Source organism: Staurois parvus, unplaced genomic scaffold (assembly GCF_062004578.1).
Source record: "Staurois parvus isolate SC_StPar_1 unplaced genomic scaffold, SC_StPar_1.0 ptg000096l, whole genome shotgun sequence".
In the NCBI taxonomy this organism is placed as follows: domain Eukaryota; kingdom Metazoa; phylum Chordata; class Amphibia; order Anura; family Ranidae; genus Staurois; species Staurois parvus.
The window spans coordinates 177982-201769 of NW_028317892.1; the positions used below are offsets into that span (position 1 = coordinate 177982).

General features: G+C 41.1%; 1 protein-coding gene across 3 annotated transcripts in view; it reads left to right on the plus strand.

Annotated features, from left to right (window-relative positions):
• CHERP (calcium homeostasis endoplasmic reticulum protein) overlaps positions 1-23788 on the plus strand; it is a 73259-nt gene that overhangs the window by 16233 nt on the left and 33238 nt on the right. For 2 of the 3 annotated variants that reach the window (XM_089670778.1, XM_089670781.1), the window contains exons 6-10: positions 6782-6893; positions 8374-8463; positions 14664-15009; positions 15101-15279; positions 15463-15898. In XM_089670778.1, coding sequence (XP_089526904.1) covers positions 6782-6893; positions 8374-8463; positions 14664-15009; positions 15101-15279; positions 15463-15898 — 1163 coding nt within the window. The remainder of the gene's footprint in view (positions 1-6781; positions 6894-8373; positions 8464-14663; positions 15010-15100; positions 15280-15462; positions 15899-23788) is intronic. The other variant, XM_089670780.1, reaches the window with a different exon arrangement.

Below are 23788 nucleotides of genomic sequence, written 5' to 3' on the forward strand. Positions count from 1 at the left end.
CCTTAATGGCCGCAGAAGGGCAAGAGTAAACAGAGGAGATCCAAGACAGCATGGCTGGTCCCAGGCCAATGTGACGTAAAGTGGACATAATAAACTGCCAACTGACCCCGTCGAAGGCCTTCTCCGTAGATAGCAGGAGAAGGGGACGACAAGAAGTCCTGGCCGTATGGATAAGGTTAAGGGCTCTCGTAGTGTTGTCTCTCGGTTACCGTAGAGGAATGAACCCAGCCTGATCCCAATGAATGAGACGATAAATGTGGTAACAACCTGTTCGCCAGAATCCTGGCAAATAATTTCATATCCGAGTTCAGCAGAACAATCGGCCTGTAATTCCCACACCTGGAAGGGTCTTTGCCTTCTTTAGTTATCAAAGTAATGTACGCCTTGAGGGTATCTCGAGGCAAAGGGTGCCCCTGGACAATGGAATTGAGAGCCGGGACTAAGTGGGGAGAGAGTACATCAAAAAAGGTCCTGTAATATGTCGGGGTAAATCCATCAGGCCCAGGAGCCTTCTTGGGCTTTGACTGAGCCAGGGCCACTCCAAGTTCCTGCAGGGTGATAGGGGCCTCCAACTCTACTGGGGGAAGAGACGGCATACCCGAGGCCAAAATATAGGAGAGAAGGGGAGGCGCCCCCTTTGAGGGGGGAGACACTCCATGAAGAATGGCCTAAATAGTAGAGATCACTGTAAAATCTATGGAATTCAGCAGCCATATCAGCAGACTTATTCAAAATTCTTTAGATCAAAAATTGACTATGTGGGTTCGGGGACCCCGAGAGCCCTCGCCAACAAAGTGTCTGGTTTATTTGAAAATTCATACATAGAGCGACGGGTCCAGGCCAATCTTTGTTTGGTCTTGAGATAGAGAAGGGATTGCAAGTCCTCTCAAACTCTGGAGAGTTCAAGATAGGTGGCCTTCGCCAAGGACACTTTGTGAGAGTGCTCCAACCTGCCTATGTCTTGCAGAAGGCTGTCAATTTGATGAGAGCGCTCCCTCTTGAGATGTGCACCTACCTGAATCAGAAGGTCCCGAACCACTGGCTTGTGAGCCTCCAGACCACAAGGGGGTTGGCCACCGAATCAGCATTAGTCGCAAAGTACTCCACAAGAGCTGTTTGCAAGGCATTGCAGGTATCTGGGGACTGAAGGAGGGTCTCATTCAATCTTTAGGAGGGGGGTCTCGGGTCAATGAATCAAGCCAGAGGGTAAGATGAACCGGAGCATGGTCCGAAAAGGAAATATCAATTTGCGAGGTGAGCACCGCAGGGAGAGCCGAATGTGAGAGAAGATATTCGAGACGGGAATAGGTATGGCGAACAGGCGAGAAAAAGGAGTAGTCACGACCCTGGGGATTCAGCAGATTCCACGGGTCGACCAAGTGTAGGAGCTGTAGATCACCCTTCAAATATCGGAGACGGGCATAAGAAAGGTGAGAGGAGTCCCGAGAGACATCCAACAAGGGATTCATTGCAAAATTAAGATCTCCACCAAAAATCAAGGTTCCATCGACAAAGCCCAGGAGGGTAGGCAGCAGAGCATGCAAGAATTGAAACTGGTCCACATTGGGGAAATAAACTTTTTGGCGAAGGTATACTGCACTCCCTGAATCATTCCCTTAAGCAACAGATACCGGCCAAGCGGGTCCGACCGCATTGAGATACATGACCACGGCACTGCACTGCTGATCAAAATACTGACACCTTTGGATTTGGAAATGGGGGAGGAACTGTGATACACCCACGGAAAGTCTTGATTAGCTAATTTTAGAATATGATCACATTTGAAGTGTGTTTCCTGTAAAAAGGAAATTTGAGTTTTACTCTTTTTGAGGTCAGCCAGCAGCCGCGAGCGCTTTTCCGGGGTGTTGAGGCCCCGGGTATTAAGAGTGGTTATCTTCGGGGAACCCATGACGGAAGGAGAGCCAGGAGAAACCGCAAAACAAGGAGAGAGGCCAGAGATGGGGCCCCTGGGTGGGAGAAAAACTTGCACAGTAAAAAAAAAAAAAAAGGAGGGGGAGGGAAGCGGACCCAGGGAAGTAAAGAAAGGGAAAACAAAAAGAAAAACTGTTAGGAAAAGAGGAAAATGAAAGGAGGAAGAAGGAGGGGGAAAAAGTCAGGTATAGAGTCAGAAAAAGGAGAGATGTAAAAGGGAAGGGAGAAGAGGAGAAAAAAAAGGGTGAGAAGGGGAAACGGGGAAAAAAAGGGTAAAGAAGGGAAGTAGAATTGGAAGTATCTACAATAATGGACAAAACTGAAGTCCCTGGGAGGAGAGCAAAACACCTCCCACAAGCATTAGCCCTATGGGGAGTCAGAACAACAGGCGGGTGAGGCCAGAGTAGAGGAGATAAGTCAGGAAAGGCACACAAGAGATGGAAAAGAGGGAGTTGCACGAACAAGGGACAAAAAAATAACAAAATAACATACACAGATAAGAGATTTTCCCTTCAATATCTACTGAGGAGCAAAACCGGGAAACCACACATGTCTCCCTACCACCATCGGAGAGGAGAAGAGGATACCCCCAATCCGCCCCAAAAACTTGCTGGCGGGGGAAAATAAAAACCCCAACCCGGGGCAGCCAATCCTCGATCCAAGGGCGCGAGGGGACCGAGAAACCAGCTTAAAAAGTATTCTGTCAGTCTCAGTCCATGCAGAGCTCCAGAGAGAACGTCCTCACACCAGCTTTACCGTGGACCTTGCGTTCTTGTTGTCAAAATCTTTCGGTCCTTAGCGATCTAGACATACTCTTCATATATGGGACCATGGGATGTCCATATATGGCCTTTCTAAATACACGGGACCCATGACCCCATTCTTTGGGACCCTGGCTTTCCCCCCCGGCTCTCTCTGTCTCCGGATTTGGAGAATGGAACAGACAGGAGACTCACCCAAGTCTTTTGAGTGGAGCCATCTCTGATGTCGGCAGCCCCTTGTGCGCCCCCTCTGGCTTCGTTAACGTGGTTACGGAGGCAGCAAGTAGTGTCTTTTGTCTGTTCCTTTCCTTCTGTTCCTGACTTTCTCACTTTGGCAACAAAATTTTAATCCATCTTAGTACAATCCAAACCTCCCATTCATGTAGTTTCCCAATTATATTCACTTCTTCTATGCTCACAATCTCCTGATTTTCCTCCATACACCCACGCCTGTGAGGAGAATTTTCAACACACCATCCCTCCCTCAGATTGGCAAAAGTGTTTTTATTTTGATCCATCTACTGTTCGCTCCCTCTGGCAGTTTGGTCAACGAACTGGAATCTATACATGACCTGGAACGCCTGTTGGCACAGGAAAGGAGGACCTGCTCTCATATACCTGGACTTCCTGGTCTATGTTTCGATACTCTTCTGAGTTCCATTCATGGGATGACAGCGCTACCGATCCTTCATCTGTGTAGCCATGGTGGAGCGTACCTTCTATTTTTCCCTTTTCTCTGGTTTTTCGCCCGCTATGCCTCTCTACCCCTTTTACCTTTTCATTCTTCTCTCGTAACAAGATATAATCCAATGCATTTAACATGTCTTTATTACAATCTGAGATGTGTTCCCATTATCCCTGACTTTTATGTGTTCCAACTGGGCAATAGCGCCCACTATGCATGTATTCATCTATGCTCATAAAATTGCTCACATTATGGGTACTTTGCACCCTTTCTCAAACTTGTCTATTCATGTTGATACAAAACTGTATGTGATTGTAATTCTGCCAAAGCGCAATGTTGCCCTGATCTTTTGTCTTTACCTTTTCACCACCATTTGTTCTGTGCTCCGTGCATTTGTACTTTTCTATGTGTATCCAAAACTAATAAACTCCAGATTGAACTAAAACATGATTAGATTCCATGTTCCATAGTTGTAAAAAAACACATTCAAACAATTTTTAAGCAGTGTCTTAGCATCTACATTTAGACGTTAGATTGTAAAGTAGGAGGAGTACAGGTCTGGGTTCTTGTCAGGTTTGAGAATCACTATCATGAATACTTCCAACATATGTAGCAGTCAAGGGTCCAGAACATATAGGGCATTTAAAACCTTGAAATTTCTTTGCCAGGATGAAAAATACAAAGGGTCGATGTGTTTTTTATTAGGCAGAGCTGTTTTAGGAATGTCTGGGGCTTTTAAAAATTAAAAAGGCTTTTATAGTGACTTAAACTTTTAATATTTTTAATATTGCACTGTTTATATCCTACTCACCTCCCTGCCTGTCTCCAGCACCGCACCCACGGACTAGCAGGGAGAGGAGAGACCTTGCAGTGTGACAAGCACCGATTTGGTGCTCATCAGGAAAGGAAATTGTCGGTCTCTCTTGAAGCTTAGCAGTGGCACATCTGCTGAAAGAGTAAATTACCCTCGCACACGGATGCATGAGGAGAGAAATCAAGCTCCGGTGTCCATCAGGGTCGGATCATTTTTTTTTGTTCAACCTGCTGGTTGAATGAAAAATATAACTAATGTATGGACTGCCTTACTAAGCCAACTGTAAAGAAGAATTTCATTAAAAACTGTTGGGACAATTAACATCTTAGTTAGGTCTGTACCCTTACATCACATCTGACCGTGGCGGAGTGCGCCCTTACATCACATCTGACCGTGGCGGAGTGCGCCCTTACATCACATCTGACCGTGGCGGAGTGCGCCCTTACATCACATCTGACCGTGGCGGAGTGCGCCCTTACATCACATCTGACCGTGGCGGAGTGCGCCCTTACATCACATCTGACCGTGGCGGAGTGCGCCCTTACATCACATCTGACCGTGGCGGAGTGCGCCCTTACATCACATCTGACCGTGGCGGAGGGCGCCCTTACATCACATCTGACCGTGGCGGAGGGCGCCCTTACATCACATCTGACCGTGGCGGAGGGCGCCCTTACATCACATCGGACCGTGGCGGAGGGCGCCCTTACATCACATCGGACCGTGGCGGAGGGCGCCCTTACATCACATCGGACCGTGGCGGAGGGCGTGCAGGGCAGACACAGAGGAGAGGGGCGGGTAGAGGTAGAGCAAAATGATACCTCTTTCCTCTGTTCTCCCGTCAGTGTGGGGGGGAAGGGGGGAGGGAGTATGCTCGCTGGATGAGTGTACACTCAGCATTCACAGCTGCAGCCATTCTGCCCTTGTTTACAGACAGCCCTGCTGCTTGCCTGCAACAACAACACAGGTAAACAACACAGGTCTCTCTCCTGTCAGCAGTAACATGCTGCAGTGTACTTCTCTGCAAAGTGGAGAAATACACAGTAGCATGTTTACATAGTATAACACATACAGTAAAACCCTTTGACCGCCCCAGATGTTATCCCCTTCCTGCCCAGTGTCATTAGTACAGTGTTGGTGCTTCTTATTAGCACTGATCACTGTATTAGTGTCATTGGCATGTCAGTGGTAGATAGTTCCCCTCCAGTGTCAGAATGCCCGCCACAGTCCCACTATAAATCGCTGATCGCCACCATTACTAGTATTAAAAAAAAAAAAAAAAAATTCCAGTATAAATATCGCCATTTGTAAACGCTATAACTTTCACGTAAACCAATTAATTTACACATATTGGGGTTTTTTTTTAAGCAAAGACATGTAGCAGAATACATTTTTGCCTAACATTATCATAAAATTTGATTTTTAGAAAAAAAATTTCCTGGATGTTTTTTAGCAAAAAGACAAAAATATTGTTTTGTTTTTTGTTTTTTTTCAAAATTGTCAGTCTTTTTTTTGTTTATAGCGCAAAAAATAAAAACCACAGAGGCAATCAAATACCGTGGGGGGGAAAAAGTGCGTACATTTCATTTGGGTGCAGCGTTGCATGACTGCGCAATTGTCAGTTAAAGTAACGCAGCGCCGTATCGCAAAAAATGGCCTGGTCAGGAAGGGGGGTAAATCCTCTGGAGGGCAAGTGGTTAATCTTTTGACATTCTAGGGGGAAAATATGAAGCAGTGTCATGTTAAGGGTTACAAATGTGATGGCCAGAGTCCAGGCTGAAAAATTAGAAAGCTAAAATACTGTTGTACCATGCCAGTAAAAAAAAAAAAAAAAAAAATCGCTCCTACCCCTCCACTCTTCATTCCTATGTAAAGTGCAGTATGCTTGTATGTCCAAACAATACATTGTAAAATCGTATGAGGATGTGAACAAAATGCATGCAAGAACAGCAATACAGTCTTGAATATAGTAGTTGTTACCCAATATAAAATATACTTCAGAGCACTCCAATTTGGCTGAGGGCATCTTTCTTATATTACTAATGAAATAAATGAACATTAAAATTGGTATAGGACCAGAAATGTATAGTGCAGAGCTCTGTCTTTGCTGTAGCACCATACTAGAACTGAAAGTTAACATTCAGAAACAATGCCAACATTTCAGGAACAGGAGAAAATGTGAATCTATTATTTGGCCATGCAGGAAAATGCAATAGGATCACATTAATGTAAACCTCCACAGCCCAATATATTTGGCTTCCTTTCGTTTCCCTTCTGCTCTCTTCCACTGCTGGGAGCAGGGGTAAGCTAGGGGTCACCAGGATGATAGGTTAAATAGGGCTATATAGTCTGGTGTGACAACCCCAATTGGCACAAGACCATCACTAGAGGTTAGCCACATGTCCCCCCATATCTGGAAGTGCAGGTATTTCCTTTAGCTCCTAATGTTGAATGAATTGGTATAGAAATGAAGGAAATGTAAGTATATGCTGCTGTAGCTGGGGAGGGCAGGGGCGAACTTATGCAAACCTTTTGCTTTACACTGAAAAAAACACATTACCTCTATAATTGTATTTATTTTGCTCACAGTCAGAGAAAGCAAGCTCGTGAACTTCTGGCAGCTCTTCAGAAAGTAGTGGTTCCTATTTATTGTACCAGTTTCTTAGCAGTGGAAGAAGACAAGCAACAGAAGATTGCACGTGTAAGTATTTTATACCCAGTCACAGTAATACTTGTTTTCAGGTTTCCCCTGTGATAAGTTATGACAAAATGCAGGGCTTGGTCCAACTTAGGATACTGGTTCTAAACACATGAATGTTGTCGCTATCCATGAATGGTGTTCAGACAAAGCCTCTGATTGGCTGGTTGGGCAGATTGAGTTAATTGACAGGTTAGTCTTAACCCACTATCTGGTTTAAGACCACATCCATATGACCACCCAATAGTAACTAGACTTGAAATCTGGAGTCAAACCAAACCAGGAGCAGGGGGGTTGTCAAAATAAGAAGGGTTTTTTTTTTCTATATTTATTATAAAAGTGCAGTTTTACCTCCTATGTGATAGGTTTGCTCCTCTTAACTTTTCAGGGCAATAATGTCAACCAAGTGTATTCTCCTTTTGAAGGCTTATATATCCTCTGCCCGTAGAGCTGATAAATGACCCTGTATGGGCTGCTGATGGAGGAAAAAATTGACAGCTAATTAATCTTTTAGTTTTCTGTGACCCTAATTGCACCATTGCTATAGGAGTTTGAGTGGCTGTCATCCATACTAGGCTCAGGCAGATATCTCTCCTTTGACAGGACAAGGAATACAGTAAATGAACAAAATTCAAGCAATATGAGGAAAAGGCTGCCCTAGTATAACAATTTAAATGTGGGCAATTCAGATTGCTACAAAATCCATTGATTGTACCCCTCCCCTTCATTACATTTTACTCTAAATGTTTTAAGAGTTCACTGCCCCAGATGAATATAACGCTTTGCATTTATTCTTGCCTAACAATTTTTGGATACTAAAATCCATCTATTTCTCCTAATGACTATATGAAAGTGTTTGCTAATTATGGACTTTGCAGTGATAACCTTATGGGTATCTCCTACATCTATGTTGTAAAAACTGGTTAATAGAACATTTGGAACCAAATGGATTTCTTGTTTTATTTTGCAAGGGAGAATAAAAGATAAATTCTTATCAATATGGCCTCAACTCAACAGCAATATTCAGTTTTAATTAATTTAATAATTTTAATTTATATTTATATAGATTTTTTTTTTACTTACAGATTAAACCAAAATGTTCATGCAGGGGGAAGCATCCTCAAGATAGACTTAAACTATTAGATCAGGGGTCTCCAAACTTTACGTAGAAAGGGCTATCCTTCAGACCTGTGGGAGGGCCAGACTATGGCCAGTGGGAGTAAACAATGTCACAGTGAAATATTGTCCCATATTTGCTCTCAATGGAAGGAATTATGCCCCATCGTCGGTGTCAATGGAAGGAATTATGCCCCGTTGTTGTCATCAGTGACAGAAACAATGACTCAAGGGCAGGATAAAGCAGAGAGCTGCAGTTTGGAGACCACTGTACTAGACTAAGACTGCACACAACTAATTTTATTTATATTGTCTATATGGGGCTTAATGCAGCATTTTATTAGTCATGTGATCTTTTTATCTACAGTTGCTCCAGCTTTGGGAGAAGAATGGTTACTTTGATGAAGCTACAATCCAGCAACTGCAGAGTCCTGCCCTTGGCTTGGGACAGCATCAGGTAATTTATCATGTCTGAAAGGTTAAACTTTGTTGTTGTCCTCCTCTGTGATTTATAAATGGAAAAAAAAGAGGTAAGGCAGTCTCCAGAAGTTTCTAATGCTGTTTAGAATGACTCTTCTAGAAAGACTGCATTTTACCTTCCAAAACTGGAAGCCTGTACAAATTCATTGTTTAGTCTGTGATGTAAAACAAAACATTTAAGTGTCCTATGTGTGATATTTTTTTTTAATCTGAAATGTGTCTAATAGTAGTTATATATTTTGTTCGTTTAGAGGAGTTGTTAGCCACTTGCCCTCTAGAGGATTTACCCCCCTTAATGACTAGGCCTCTTTTTGCTACTCAGCGCTGCACTAATTCAACTGATAATTGCGCGGTCATGCACTGCTGTACCCAAACAAAATTTATGTCCTTTTTTTCACACAAATAGAGCTTTCTTTTGGTGATATTTGATCACCTGTGCGTTTTTTATTTTTCGTGCTATAAACAAAAAAAGAACAAAAATTTTGAAGAAAAACTTTATTTTTTACTTTTGGCTATAAAAAATATATAGTAAACTCCGTTAGTTATAAATTTAGGCCAAAATGTATTCTGCTACAAAATCCAAATAAGTGTATATTGATTGCTTTGTGTGGAAGTTATAGCATCTACAAACTATGGTATAGATACTGCAATTTATGCCATTTTTTTTTGCTATACAGCGCTGCGCTAGTTTAACTGACAATTACGCGGTCATGCAATACGGTACATAAATTACATTTATGTCCTTTTTTCACACAAATAGAGCTTTCTTTTGGTGGTATTTGATCACCTGTGCGCTTTTTATTTTTGCCGCTATAAATAAGTTTTAAGAAAAAAAAAAATTTTTTTTTAAAAACGATATTTTCTCATTTCTGTCATAAAAAATATCCAAAAAAAACCTAAAATTTTGTCAATTTAGACCAAAATGTATTCTGCTACATGTTTTTTGTTAAAAAAAAATCCCAATAAGTGTATATTTATTTTTTTGTGTGAAACTTATAGCATCTACAAACTATGGTATAGATAATGGACTTTACACAGCTTTTACTTTCTGACTGCTTATCACATTTCCTTTTGGGAAAGTAGACACCCTAAGCTATCTGCTGAAAGGCATATTGAGTCCATGGAAGATTTTATTTTTTTCTGGAAAATGACAAACTTTTTTTTTTTTATTTTGTTTATTTTTTACTCAAAGTTGTCATTTAAATTATATATTTCTCATGCAAGCCATGGGTATATGTGAAATTACACCCCAAAATACATTCTGCTACTTCTACCAAGTATGGGGGTACCACATATGTGAGACTTATTGGGAGCCTAGCCACATACAGGAGCCTGAAATCCAATGACAACTTTGAAAGCCTGAAGGTGCGTAACTTTCTCTTTTCACTTCCTCAATACCTATCACAGTTTCAGAGGCCCTGAAATGCCAGGATAGCACCAACCCTCCCCCCTACCCTCCCCAAATGACCCCTTTTTGGAAAGTAGACACCCCAAGGAATTTAAAAAGAGGCATGATGAGTATTTTGCAGATCTCATTTTTTTCTCACAAGGTTTTGAAATATAAAAAAAGAAAAGAAAAAATATATTTTGTTTTTTTTTTCTTCAATTTTCAAAAACTTGTGGCAACAAACGAGATCTACAAAATACTCACCATGCTTCTGATCAAATTCCTTGGGGTGTCTACTTTCCAACAAGTGGGCATTTGGGGGGGTTAGGTGCTATCCTGGCATTTCAGAACCTCAGAAACTGTGATAGGTAGTCAGGAAGTGTAATGAGGAAATAAAGCCCTTTAAAAGCCTGAAAGTGCTTATTGGATTTTGGGGTCCTGTACTTGGCTAGACTGCCAAAATGTCTCTCACATGTGGTACCCCCATACTCTGGAGAAGTAGCAGAATGTATTTTTGGGAGTATTTCCACATATACCTATGGCATGTGTGAGCAGTAAATCATTTAAGTGACAATTTTGTGTAAAAAAAAATTTGTTTGTCATTTTCCAAAAGCTTGTGGTAAAAATAATAAATTCTTCGATTGATTCAACATGCCTCTCCACAAATAGTTTGGGGTGTCTACTTTCCAAAAAGGGGTTGTTTTGGGGGGTGGGGCGTTTTATGCCCAGCATTAGAAGTTTATGCCACACGTCACTGAATCCTCTAACCACCTGAAGACCAAGCCTTTTCTGACACTGTTCACATGAAAAAAAATCTGTATTTTTTTACTAGGAAATTAATTTAAACCCCAAACATTATATATTTTTTTAAAGCAAACACCCTAGTGAATAAAATGGTGGGTGCTGCAATTTTTTATGTCACATAGTACTCGCGCAGCAATTTTTCAATTGCAATTTTAAAGAAAAAATATATACTTGTTTTACTTTTAACGCACAAAAACACAAAATATTGCGCATGCCCTGTGCAATGGCGACAAACTGCATACGTTTTTAATATCCATAGGCAACGTTTTTTAAAAGCCTTTACAAGCTACCATTTTAGATTTACAGAGGAGGTCTAGTGTTAGAATTACTGCCCTTGATTTGACATTTGTGGCGATACCTCACATGCATGGTGCAACCGCTGTTTCAATACTGCCACAGGGTCAACGTTCACAACGTTCACAAACACAGATGCACGCGTGCACGGGGGGCGAGGATACTTTTTTTTTTTTTTTTTGTTATTTAGATTTTTATTTTTTTTTGTTATTTAGATTTTTTTTTTTATTATTATTATTTTTACACTGTCCCCTTAATTTTTTTATCACTTTTAATGCTATCACAGGGAATGCAAATATTCCCTATAACTTCAATGGGCATTGTCTTATTTTCTTTTTTGAGAAATCTGGGGTCTTTCAGACTGTAGATATCTCCTCTGCCCTTACATTATCTAATCTCACCAAGATCGGTGTGATCAGATGCTTTCCCAATTTACGAACGGCGCTGTTTATATCCTGTGAAACTGAAGTGATGAAATGCTCGTAGCTTCCGATTTTTTTAGGCTATAAAGATGATTGGCACCATTCTGGTCTCCAATTAGCTCTATGGTCAGCTGGCAGAAACATCGGCTGCACTCTCAGGTTGCCCCGATGGCATGGGACTGCCTGAGAAGGCAGTGGGGGAGGGGGGCCCTTTTGGTAGGTTGGTTGCTACATTATTCACAAAGCATCTCCATCCCTATAGTATTTCCCAAGAAGGCATATATTATAATGGAATCACAGGTAGAAAAGGAAGGAGCTGTAGAAAATGGGTACTAATCTATATAGAGAACTGGGTCACATAAAGAGCAGCCAACAATGGAAGAGTTGAAATTCTAGTCAGTTGCTATTTTAGAGCACTTCTGTTGTATTCCAGATAAACATCTTTTCTACAGCTCCGTTATGTTGTGACTATTTCTTTGTAGCACCCTTTTGTTTTTCCCCCAATCATTGATATCAAATGATACTTTTTTTTTTCTACATTGCTGCTGGAGCTTTGTATCTTCGATTTTGCAGCATGGTCCTCCTCAGCCTGGCTTTCAGAGTACCATATTTGGCCCCCACTTTACTGGACATTGCCTGATGGTGACCTTTGACCACAATGTAGGGTGCTTTCCAGACTCTATTCTGTTAAGTTATCTGTGAAGAGCTTTTGAGTTTCCGAGCCATTGGCATTGCCTCAGTGCTTGCCATGTCTATTTCTTCAGCCCCCGCATAATTACTTGAATCAGACTCCTCTATACTAAGCCAGAGGCAAAGGTTCAAGTGAATGCCCATCTCTCCACTCCATTCCCAACTGACTGTGGTACACTGTAAGGATGCCCTCTCTTGCTGCTGTTATTTGCTTTGGCCATTGATCCCCTAGCCATCCATATTCTTATCTTGCCTAATGTAATGGGCCTTACCATAGGTACCTTGGAAGAACGTATTTTGCAGTATGCAGATGACACCCTTAATTTAACTAGCAGATCCTAATGCATCTTTGTGTCACCTGCTGGATGAGATAGAGGAGTTTGGTGATTATTCAGGGTTTTGAGTCAATTGGTGGAAGTCAAGCCTTGTATTTTGGTCTAACCATTCTTTCCCTGAATTACTTTCTATTCCTGACACGCGGTTATGGTCTTCACAAGGTGTCAAATATTTTTGTAACCTTTATGCCACTCTAACAACTACAAGAAGATTTCAGTCTTCCACCCAATTTTTTGTTTTACTATTGCCAACTCTGACACACTGTCCAAACACAATTTGGGTCCCTAACAAACCCAACTCTAATTACTCCCCTCAAAAACCTTTTGAGAAACCCAGCCATAACTAAATAATATCTGTGTATTACTCTGTACTTATTGTGGATTCTTTAACTATATACAGTGGCAAAAAAATGTTTGTGAACCCCTTGAAATTAACTGGTTTCCTGCAGTAATTTGCCATAAAATGTGACCTGATCCTCAAGTTACAACAATAGACAAACACAGAATGCTTATGCTGGAAACACACCTGCAGTTCTAATTTCTAGTGTCTTTATTAAATACACCTAGTAAAACATTCACAGTGTTGGAGGAAAAAAATAAGTGAACACATAGACTACTTCAACAAAAGCTAATTGGAGTCATTGGTTGCACACCTGGGTTCCAATTTAATGAAATGAGTTTAGCTCTGGGATGTTGGGATTCTAATGTTGCTTGTCTATTTTGCTGACATCTCATTCAATTTTGGTTTATTGTACCCAATATAGGCCCAGACATGTTTTTATTACTGTTATGCAATAGTGAGGCATGAGAGACCATTATTAGTTTTGTGTTTTTTACTGTCTTCGCTTGAATAATAAATATATCTGAAAAAAATGCATTGTTCACATTGTCTGCTATTGTGAGTTTGACCTTTTAAAGGATAAGTTCACCTTTCATAACATGTTACACTCATATTCGGGGTGTAATCTGTTATGATTAGACTGGCACCCGCTCCTCCCTGATCACCACTTTGACAGCGGAGAATCTTACATAACCCCCCCCCCCCCCCCAACCGGCTAGCTGTCAAAATTTTTTTAAAAATGTGACCGTACGGGGCTCCGCCTGCCCAGCTGCATCACGCATTCACAGTCTTCTGTGAATGAGAGCCTACAAGTCCCGACAACCTTAGTGGCTGTCAGCTTGTTGTCCTCAATGAACTACCACTGCTCTGTGGAGCGCTGTGGTAGTTCATTGATTCTTCCTGTCAGTATATCTGCTTGCTCGTACATCCCATGCAAGCAAGCAGATGTTTTGACAGATCTGCAGGAGACATGCATGGCACCAGCAGTCTGATGATCGCTGGTGCAATGCTTTACAAGCTCCTGCAGACAAAAATAATAAATGCACTTTTTTCACCTGCAAAAAAATGTGCATTTTATTATTTTTTACTAAAAGGTGAACTTTATCCTATAACCGCTTCAGCTCGCACACCTGTATACCACCTATAGACCAGACCAATTTTTTAATATTTTTTTTATGTGCCCATTGATTGCAGTGTTGCCTAAGATAACAAACTAGGCTTTCTTTTGTGTATATTGTCTTACAATTTTCTTTTAATTTTTTTTTTTTTTTCAACAAAAAATTAAACATAAGCACTCCATCAAGGAGACTTTATAGTTTGACATGCGTGCACAGCTCAGTTTACTGTCTGGAGATTGCTGTAAGCAGGCAAATAGGTGTGTTTTATCATGAAAGAGACATTGCATATCTCTTCTGCAATACACTGCCTGCTTACAGTATATCTTATGCAGGCCATAGACTGGTCGTTTATCGGCCGAATTTTCGTCCGCACGAAAAAATCGGCCGATATTCACGCTGTTAGTGGGGCAATGCCGTGGGCCGGTTTTCGTGGATCTTCTTCTCCGCACGAAAAAATCGGCCGATATTCACGCTGTTAGTGGGGCAATGCCGTGGGCCGGTTTTCGTGGATCTTCTTCTCGTTTCTTTTTATCGCTCATGCTGGAAAATCCATGAAAATTGGTCGTTTTTCGTGAGCATTGGTGGCAGCATCCATGACAGCAACGACCGATTTTTCGTTTATCGGACGATAAACGGCCTGTCTATGGCCTGTAATAGTCCTGCTTTGAGTTTTCATGTTTAAAATTGTGTATTCAACCTTTCGCAATCATTTAAATCAATTGTCAACTCCTGGTAATGTCACTGTTGTCTAGTGGCCATTACATTATCTTGTTTTATATTTATTTAGGCTGCTTTACTGGGTGAGCACTCCACTGTGGTGCAACCGATTCTTATGGCATTCCAGCAACAAATCCAAACCCTGAAAACACAACATGAAGAATTTGTGGCTAGCGTAAAACAGCAGCAACAACAACAGCAGCAGCAGCAGCAGCAGCAACAGCAGCAGCAGCAGCAACAACAACAGCAGCAGCAACAACAGCAGCAGCAGCAACAACAACAACAACAACAACAACAGCAGCAGCAGCAACAACAGCAGCAGCAACAACAGCAGATCCAGATTCCAGTGATAGAACAAATTCCAGAGCCTCCAGTGCCTGCTCCTGCCCCTGTACCAGCTCAAGTGCCCCCACCAGGTAGCAAACTCTTCTTTTGTTTTTCCTTTTTCTTTATTTACAGTATGCAACTCCACGTTTTCTTCATTTTAATGCTGTCTTTTCACCACAGAGGAAGTGAAACCTGCTCTTGCTATCCCCACTCCGGCAGAATTTGAGCCCCCTCCTGGAAGCGTGCCAGATCCTGCCACAGCTGCAACTAGAGGTCCAGCTCCTCATGAACAGATGCCTCCTAACAAACCACCTTGGTTTGAGCAGCCCCAGCCTATGGCACCCTGGGGACAGCAGCAGGTAAGCACAAGCTTTTCAGTCTCATTTGAACTATTTCTTTAATTTTCTTAGAGTGTTTCCTAAAATTATGCTTAGCTGTCCTAAATTAGTACCCTTTTTTGTGTAATCTTTTGATATTCTACATAGAAATGTACTTGTTCAAGCTATTCCTTATTAATTCCATTTTTGCTTTTCTTCATTCAGCAGCCCTGTGAACAGCCCCCTTTTCCTCATCACCAGGCACCCCCACCACACTGTCCTCCATGGAATAATAGCCATGAAGGTATGTGGAGTGATCGTGATCCTAACTGGAACAATGAGCCAGAACCAGCATGGAACAACCAGAGGGAACCTCCATGGAATAACCAGTTTGATGCTCCTTGGAGTAATCAGCATGATCAGCCTCCGTGGGGTGGTACTCAGAGAGATCCTCATTTTCGCATGCAGCGTCCTCCACATTTTCGAGGGCCTTTTCCCCCTCATCAACAACATCCACCTCAATTCAACCAACCACCCCACCCCCACAACTTCAATCGATTTCCTCCACGGTTTATGCAGGATGACTTTCCCCCACGCCATCCCTTTGAGCGACCACCTTTTCCTCACCGATTTGATTATCCCCAAGGAGACTTCCCTTCAGGTAATTATTGACAATGTTGTTCCTATTTTGTTGCTGCTTGAGTTTGTGGAAGGACTGTGACAGCAGAGACAGTTTGATAAATTCAGACCAATGGGTTTGTTCTGCAGTCAATTCTGTAGCAGCCTATACAGACAACTGAATTTCTTTAACAGAATCGCGCCAAAAATAGTTGCTGTCTTGTGTCCTTGCTGAGGAGAATCTCCTCTCATCACCAACCACTGTCAATGAGAAAGAAAGGGAAGGAAAATCCAAAATCTTAGCTGTCCTCAGCTGGAGATGAAAGGAGGAAGGTCTTCTAATGGGGGGACATGTTTCAGGGAAGCTGAATTCCCTTCACTTTGGGAGATTTTCTCTAACTTCCCATTATAGCTCTCAGAAAGAAATTGAAGGTAAATTTCCATTATAGTGCACAGCCACAAAAAAAAAAAAAAAAAAAAAAAAAAAAGGTTTTGGCTATACATGCACTTTAATAAATATTCATGGGCAAAGAGTGCATGATGTGGCATATTCTCTATTTGCTTTCAGGTTACAGTCTTTAGAAACATTTCTCTAAGGGCTCATTCACACTGCTGTGCTGCCTCACTGCACTTGTGTTGCATTATGGCAGAGCACGTTCATTTGAATGAGCTGTCTAACACCAAAAAAAGGGCATGTAACATTTTTGGCAGTGTGCTGTAACACCTGTCCAACAAGGTCATTGGGATGCCATTCAGAATAAATGCCACTGCATCACAAAAATGTGCGTTACTGTAGTGCTATGATGTGAACAGGCCCTTAAGCGTACTAAGCATTAATTCTCTCAACTTGTGCACTTCATTTCCAAAATGAGAGCTGAAATACTTCCTTCCCTGTTCATTAACCCTTTCATGCCAACTGTATGCATACAATGCCTTGAAAACATATTCATACCCCTTGAAATTTTCCACATTTTGTCATGTTACAACCAAAAACATAAATGTATTTTATTGGGATTTTATGTGATTAGACCAACACAAAGTGCCACGTAATTGTGAATTGGAAGGAAAATGATAAATGGTTTTCAAAATTTTTTTACAACTAAATCTGTGAAAAGTGTGCATGCATTTGTATTCATCCTCCCTGAGTCAATAGAAGGACCCCCTTTCGCTGCAATTACAGCAGCAAGTCTTTGTGGGGATGTCTCTACCAGCTTTTCACACGTAGGAAGTGAAATTTTTGCCCATTCTTTGCAAAATAGCTCAAGCTCTGCCAGATTGGATGAACAGCAATTTTCAAGTCTTGCCACAGATTCTCAATTGGATTTAGGTCTGGATTTTGACTGGGCCATTCTAACACATAAATGTGCTTTGATCTAAACCTTTCCATTTTAGCTATGGCTGTACGTGTAGGATTGTTGTCCTGCTGAAAGATGCACCTCTGCCCCAGTCCCAAGTCTTTTGCAGACTCTAATAGGTTTTCTTCTAAGATTGTCCTGTATTTGGCTCCATCCATCTTCCCATCAACTCTGACCAACTTCCCTGTCCCTGCTGGAGAAGCATCTCCACAACATGATGCTGCCACCACCATGTTTCATGGTGGGGATGGTGTGTTCAGGGTGATGTACGGTGTTCGTTTTCCGCCACACATGGTGGTTTTCTTTTAGGCCAAAAAATTAAGTTTTGGCTTAATCTGACCAGAGCACCTGCTTCCACATGTTTGCTGTGTCCCTTACATCGCAAACTGCAAACAGAACTTCTTATGGCTTTCTTCTTGCCACTCTTCCATAAAGACCAGCTTTGTGTAATAGTTGTCTTGTGGACAGATTCTCCCACCTGAGCTGTCAATCTCTGCAGCTCCTTCAGAGTTACCTTAGGCCTCTTGGCTGCTTCTCTGATTAATGCTCTCCTTGCTTGGCCTATCAGTTTAGGTGGATGGCTATGTTTTGCTAAATTTGCAGTTATGCCATACTCTTTCCATTTTCGGATGATGGATTGAACAGTGCTTCATGAGATGTTCAAAGCTTGTGATGTTTTCTTATAACCTAACCCTTCTTTAAACTGCTCCACAACTTTATCCCTGACCTGTCTGGTGTGTTCCTTGGCCTTCATGATGCTGTTTGTTCACTAATGTTCTCTAACAAACCTCTTAGGGCTTCACAGAACAGCTGCATTTATACTGGGATTACATTACACACATGTAGACTCTATTGACTAATTAGCTGACTTCTAAAGACAATTGGTTCCACTAGATGTTAGGGGTGTCAGAGTAAAGGCTGAATACAAATGCACGGCACACTTTTCAGATATTTATTTGTAAAAAATTTTGAAAACCATTTATCATTTTCCTTCCATTTCACAATGATGTGCCACTTTATAAAAATAAAAACCATTTATATTTTTGGTTGTAACATGAGGCGCGTCCCACCCACTCCGCCAGCTGTCAATCACCGAATTCCGACTGGTGATTACCGAGCATCTCCGACGGGGAGGAGGGCTGCTTTGTTTACTAACAGTCCTCCTCCCTGTCAGCTCGGCCATACTGCTCTGGATGGCTGTCACAGTCATCCAGAGCAGTTTGCTTACAGTGAAGCCCACACACCGCCCTCTATGTAAAACATTCCCTGCACATAACTAATGTTTGCCCGCCCCTCTTGTTGACCCCTTCCTACTCAGTGCCATTAGTACAGTGTCACTGCTTTTTTTTTTTTTTTTTAGCACTGATCACGGGTGGTGTCAAAGGGGATGTCAGTGACACCAGGTCAGTTCCCCCCCAGTGTCAGAATTCTTGCCACAGTCCCACTATTAGTCTCTGATCGCCATTACTAGTAAAAAAAAAAAAAAGAATTCCAGTATCTATACTGCCATTTGTAAACGCTATAACGTTCATGTAATCCAATTAATTTACACGTATTGGGATTTTTTTTTTTTTTGTCAGCAAAGACATAGCAGAATTGGGGGTGTAGAAATTTTTTAAAAAACTACTCGTCCAGGGACTAAATCTGGGTTCCAATCTACTTGTCCCACATGACAATCTACGTCAATCCAGATTAACAAAAAATACATTTTAAACCAAACCGTATTTAAATCTGAGGTGCTGTTAGAAATGTCTGGGACTTTTAACCACTTCTCGACCGGCCGTTGCATATAAACGGCCGGAACGGTGGCAGTGCAAGGTCGGGTGGCCGTTTATAAACATCCTCCCCGCACCCTGCTTGTGCGCGCTCCCTGGGAGCGTGCAGCACCGTGATCCGGTGCCCGCTGTGTCCTCCGGACACAGTGAAACACCGATTGTCGGATGGGACCTCTGTGCGAGGTCCCGATCATGTGATCACTGATTGGCCAATCAGTGATCACATGCAAAGTAGTAAGCAAGATGTCACTTGTGACATCATTGCTTACTACGTGTGAAATCTGTGAATGATCACAGAGGTCACATGGTACAAGGCGATTCACAACAGCCTTGTACAATGTGACAAGCTGTGACCAATCACAGCTCACTCAGTACTTCTCAATGAGTGCAAGAATGCAGACAGAGAGAAAGAGAAATGATTGCTTTTACATCCTATATGGGTGTAAAAGCAATCAGTGTAAAAAAAAAAAAAAAAAAAAAAAAAAATCATCAACCCCCACAAGTAGTACAGTGTCACCATGGTGACACTGTACTGCTAGGGTGACAGTATGTAAAAAAAAAAAAAAAAAAAATATATATATATATATATATATATATATATATATATATATATATATATATATATATATATATATATATATATATATATATAAAAAAAAAAAATAAAAATGTAAAAAAAAATGTTTAAAAATTATAATTTTTGGTTATAAACTAATTTGGATTTTTTTTTTTTTACTAAAGAGATAACAATAAATTTTGGCCAAGATTTATGATGAAATATTATTTATTTGCAAAATTTTATTAAAAAAAACACTTTTTTCAAAATTTTTGAACTTTTTAATTTACATAGCAAAAAAAATAAAAATCCCAGCGGTGAATAAATACCACCAAAATAAAGCTTTATCTGTCGCGAAAAAATGGTAAAAAAATAATTTGGGTACAGTGTTGCATGACCGCGCAATTGTCATTCAAAGTGTGATAGTGCTGAAAGCTGAAAATTGCCCTGGTCAGAAGGGGGGTAAAAGTGTCCGGTCTGGAAGTGGTTAAAATCAAAAGAGGCTCTATGGCAACTTAAACGTTTAATCTTTTTAACATTGCGCTGTATATCTCCTCCTCCTCCCTTCCCTGCCTCTCTCCAGCACCTCAGGCGGGGATTAGCAGGGAGGAGAGAGACCTTCCCGTGTGATGAGCACCGATTGGGTGCTTGTCAGGAAAGGGGAGTGTCAGTCTTCTCCTTTATCCCTCTTGCTGCCAGAGCCATTTTTGCATTTTTTGCACACATTAATTTGGGCACAAATAAGCAATAAATTACCCTATTTTTTTGTAAAATATAAAAGGTGAGGTTCCACTGAGTAAATAGATATCCAACATGGCAAACCTTTAAATTTGCGTGCGCTCATGAAATGGCAACAAACTTCAGTACCCTATATTTTTTATAGGCGACGCTTTTAAAGCCTCTTATAGGTCATCAGTATAGTGTTACAGAAGAGGTCTTAGTAGGTGGTAGAATTAATGCTCTCATTCGCTCGGCGATATGTAACGTGTATCGCAGTGAATATTTTCTTGCGGAGGCGCGTGCTTTTACTTTTTTTTTTTTTTTGAGACGATGTTATGTACTTGGGTGCAACTTTGATTTTTTTTTATAAAATTTTTCTTTTCTACTTCACTACGTGATGATTTTTGGTGACAGGTTCTCTTTAATGAGACGTCCAGGGTCTAAAAGACCCTGCATGTCTTCCCTGTGCTCCCCTGAATGTAATGCAGTGCACATCACACTGCATCACATTCTTTCCCAGCCTCAATGGCCGGGAAGTCTGTGAATGGGGACCCAGAAGTGTTGTCAAACGTCACTTCCGCGTCAGGACAAGAAGAAGAGGGGAGCAGACGTGTTCATTCTCATCCCTCCCCTCTAGCCGCCAGCACACACTGAGCCAGTCACGGGCCCACAGATGGGCAAGCGGAGCCCAGGAGACTTGGCAAGCAGGGGGAGATTCACATGCGGTAGGGGGGCGGAGGCTGGTACCATGGTGGACTGTATGAAAGCAAACGGGCGACAGCGCTGCCATCCGAATGCTTTCACCTGACGGGTGAGCCCTGCTGCTTACCTTCAGCAAGGCTAAAGGTTGAAAAATGCTACCTGCTCGACGCCCGGAACTACGTGTTCCGGGTGATACAAATTCAACATCCCTGAGAATTCATTTTGACTTAAATATTTATGACGAAATTTGATTTATTAAAATTTTTTTACTGGACATGTTTAATAGCAAAAAGTCAAAAATATTATTTTTTTCTCAAAATTGTTGGCCGGTTTTTTTTATTTTCTTTGTAGTGCATAAAATAAAAACTGCACAGGTGATCAAATACCACTCAATTTTCGGGAAAAAAGGACGTAAATTTAATTTGGGGGCAGCGTTGCATGACTGCACAATTGTCAGTTAAAGTAATGCAGCTCCATAATGCAAAAAATGGCCTGGTCAGGAAGGGGGTTAAATCCTCAGGAGGGCAAGTGGTTAAAGAAAGCTAGATCAAGGTCAGTGCCAGGTTTAGTGTTCTCAGGATGTGTTTTTTTTTTTTTTGTTTTTTTTTTAAAGCAAAATGCTCACTATTATTTCTGGGCCCTACTTCAGGTACAAACCATAAATAAAGTGGTATCGCTGCAATCGTCGAGCAGCATCATTTTATTTTGGTTTGTTTTGTGGTGATAATAGGAAGCTAATTTAAAAAAAAAATTATTTTTGTAAAATTTTGGGCCAGTTATCCTTTGATAATAAAAAGAAAATGAGATATCCGTTACCATTTACCACCAAAATAAAACCCTGTTTGTCATGAACAAAACAAGCTATAATCCACCTGGATACACAAGTAGTTACAATGATATGTACAGTTTGTTTGCTTTACTCTGTCACAAAGGGGTTAAAGTCAGTCATTTTTAACTTTAATTGTGACAAAAATGTATTTGTCATGTGGTGTTTTTACTACAGTGATGCCTAAAGTCTTTTATTGTTTGGTGACCTAAACACACATATAGTTTTAAAGCTCAATCCAATTCATCAAAATATATCAGATATTGTACTGTCTCCATTTTCATAGTCTTACCCTTACTTTCCTGTTAAAGTAGTTGACAAAAATGAAAGGTGAACTAGCCCACAACACTCTTCCCATCCCTCCAGTCCCTGATTATGTACCTAATATGGTCCCCATCTTCCAATGCCTCTCTGGGCACTTTGAAATGATCCCTGTTGGAGGCTTGTAGCAGCATATTGTTTGCAGTGGTGAGGATTCTTTGGTCAGCGCTGACATATGCACAGAGGATTGTGAAGGTAGTGAGGGCGGTGCCAGTTCACGTTTTCACTTCTGAAAAGGTGAACTAATGTTTTAACCACTTGAGCGCTGGAAGTTTTTACCCCCTTCATGACCAGAGCATCTTTTGCTTTTCAGCACTGCTCTACTTTAACTGGCAATTTCGCAGTCATGCAATGCTGTACACAAAGGAATATTTTATAATTATTTTCACACAAATAGAGCTTTCATTCAGTGGTGTTTGATCACCACTTTGTGTTTTTTTTTTTTTTTGTTTTTGTGATATAACAACAATTTTGGGGGAAAAAACAATTTTTCTTTTTCAGTTATAAAACATAGCAAATAAAAAAAAAATTAATTTCCTTATAGATTTAGGGCAAGATGTATTCTGACATTAGTTGGTATGACACTATACTAGTACTGGCAGTGATCAGCGACTTATAGTGTGCTGGGTAATCTGGCGCTATCTGATGCTGGCTGGGAGGTACACTAACTGACTGGCACCAGTAGTGACACTAGTACAGTGATCAGTGCTAATACTGTACCCTGTCACTATACTAATGACACTGGCTGTGAAGGGGTTAAAGTCTAGGAACAATCAAAGTGTTAACTTTGTGCCTAACAATGTGTAATGTGTGTTATATGTGCTGCTTTTACTTTACTGTATGACTGTTTATTCTCCCTGCTTTTTCAGGGAGAACATAAAAGCCAGATCGCTGTTCTTTTGTACACGGAGTTCTGTGTTTTGTAAACGCAGAACTGTGTGTGTGATTGGACACTGCTGATCGGCTTACTTAAGCCAAAATTATTGGCTGAAATCAGCAGCCAAAGTCAAACTGTGTCCAGTTATGCACGCACCCCAAACCTGGAAGAAATATCGCAACCTACAGGTAGATCACCCGGCCTGGAGCTGCCACCCACTCGCAGTGGGTGGGCGGCAATTAGTTAAAGAAACCTTACAAGTTGCATTGTTTTTATTAACATATATTCCTGTTTAACCCCCTTTTAACCCTTAATATATAAAAAGTATATAAGTAGTGCGCATAGCATAACCTGCACAACCCTGTCAGCCTCCTCAGTCCACAATATCCTTGTTTTAATCCAAAAGGTGACCACTATGGCTCCAGGGATTGGGGGTGATATGCTTGAATTTTTTCTCCCATTAGCGATTCTTTTTCTGCTATTTTCTTTTTCGTTTTTACCATCAATATTTATTTTCCTTTAGCATTCATTATAAAACACTGGAATTCATAGACTTGTAGGTTATACTAGCACTGTATTGGACACACAAAAAAAACAATGCTGGCTTGGTTTAACCCCTCCTACTCCCAGCATGCCAAGGTGTTTTTTTTTTAGTGTTTAGAAGGATGGACTTATTTTCCAGGTTCTGTTTTTCTTTTAGCTGGTCTCTTTGTAATATTGGGATCGGTATTTCCTCAGTATTTGCTTTGGAGGCTGAACCTGGAACCTGCTGGACTGGGGCTAGCCTGAAATGTGACTTTC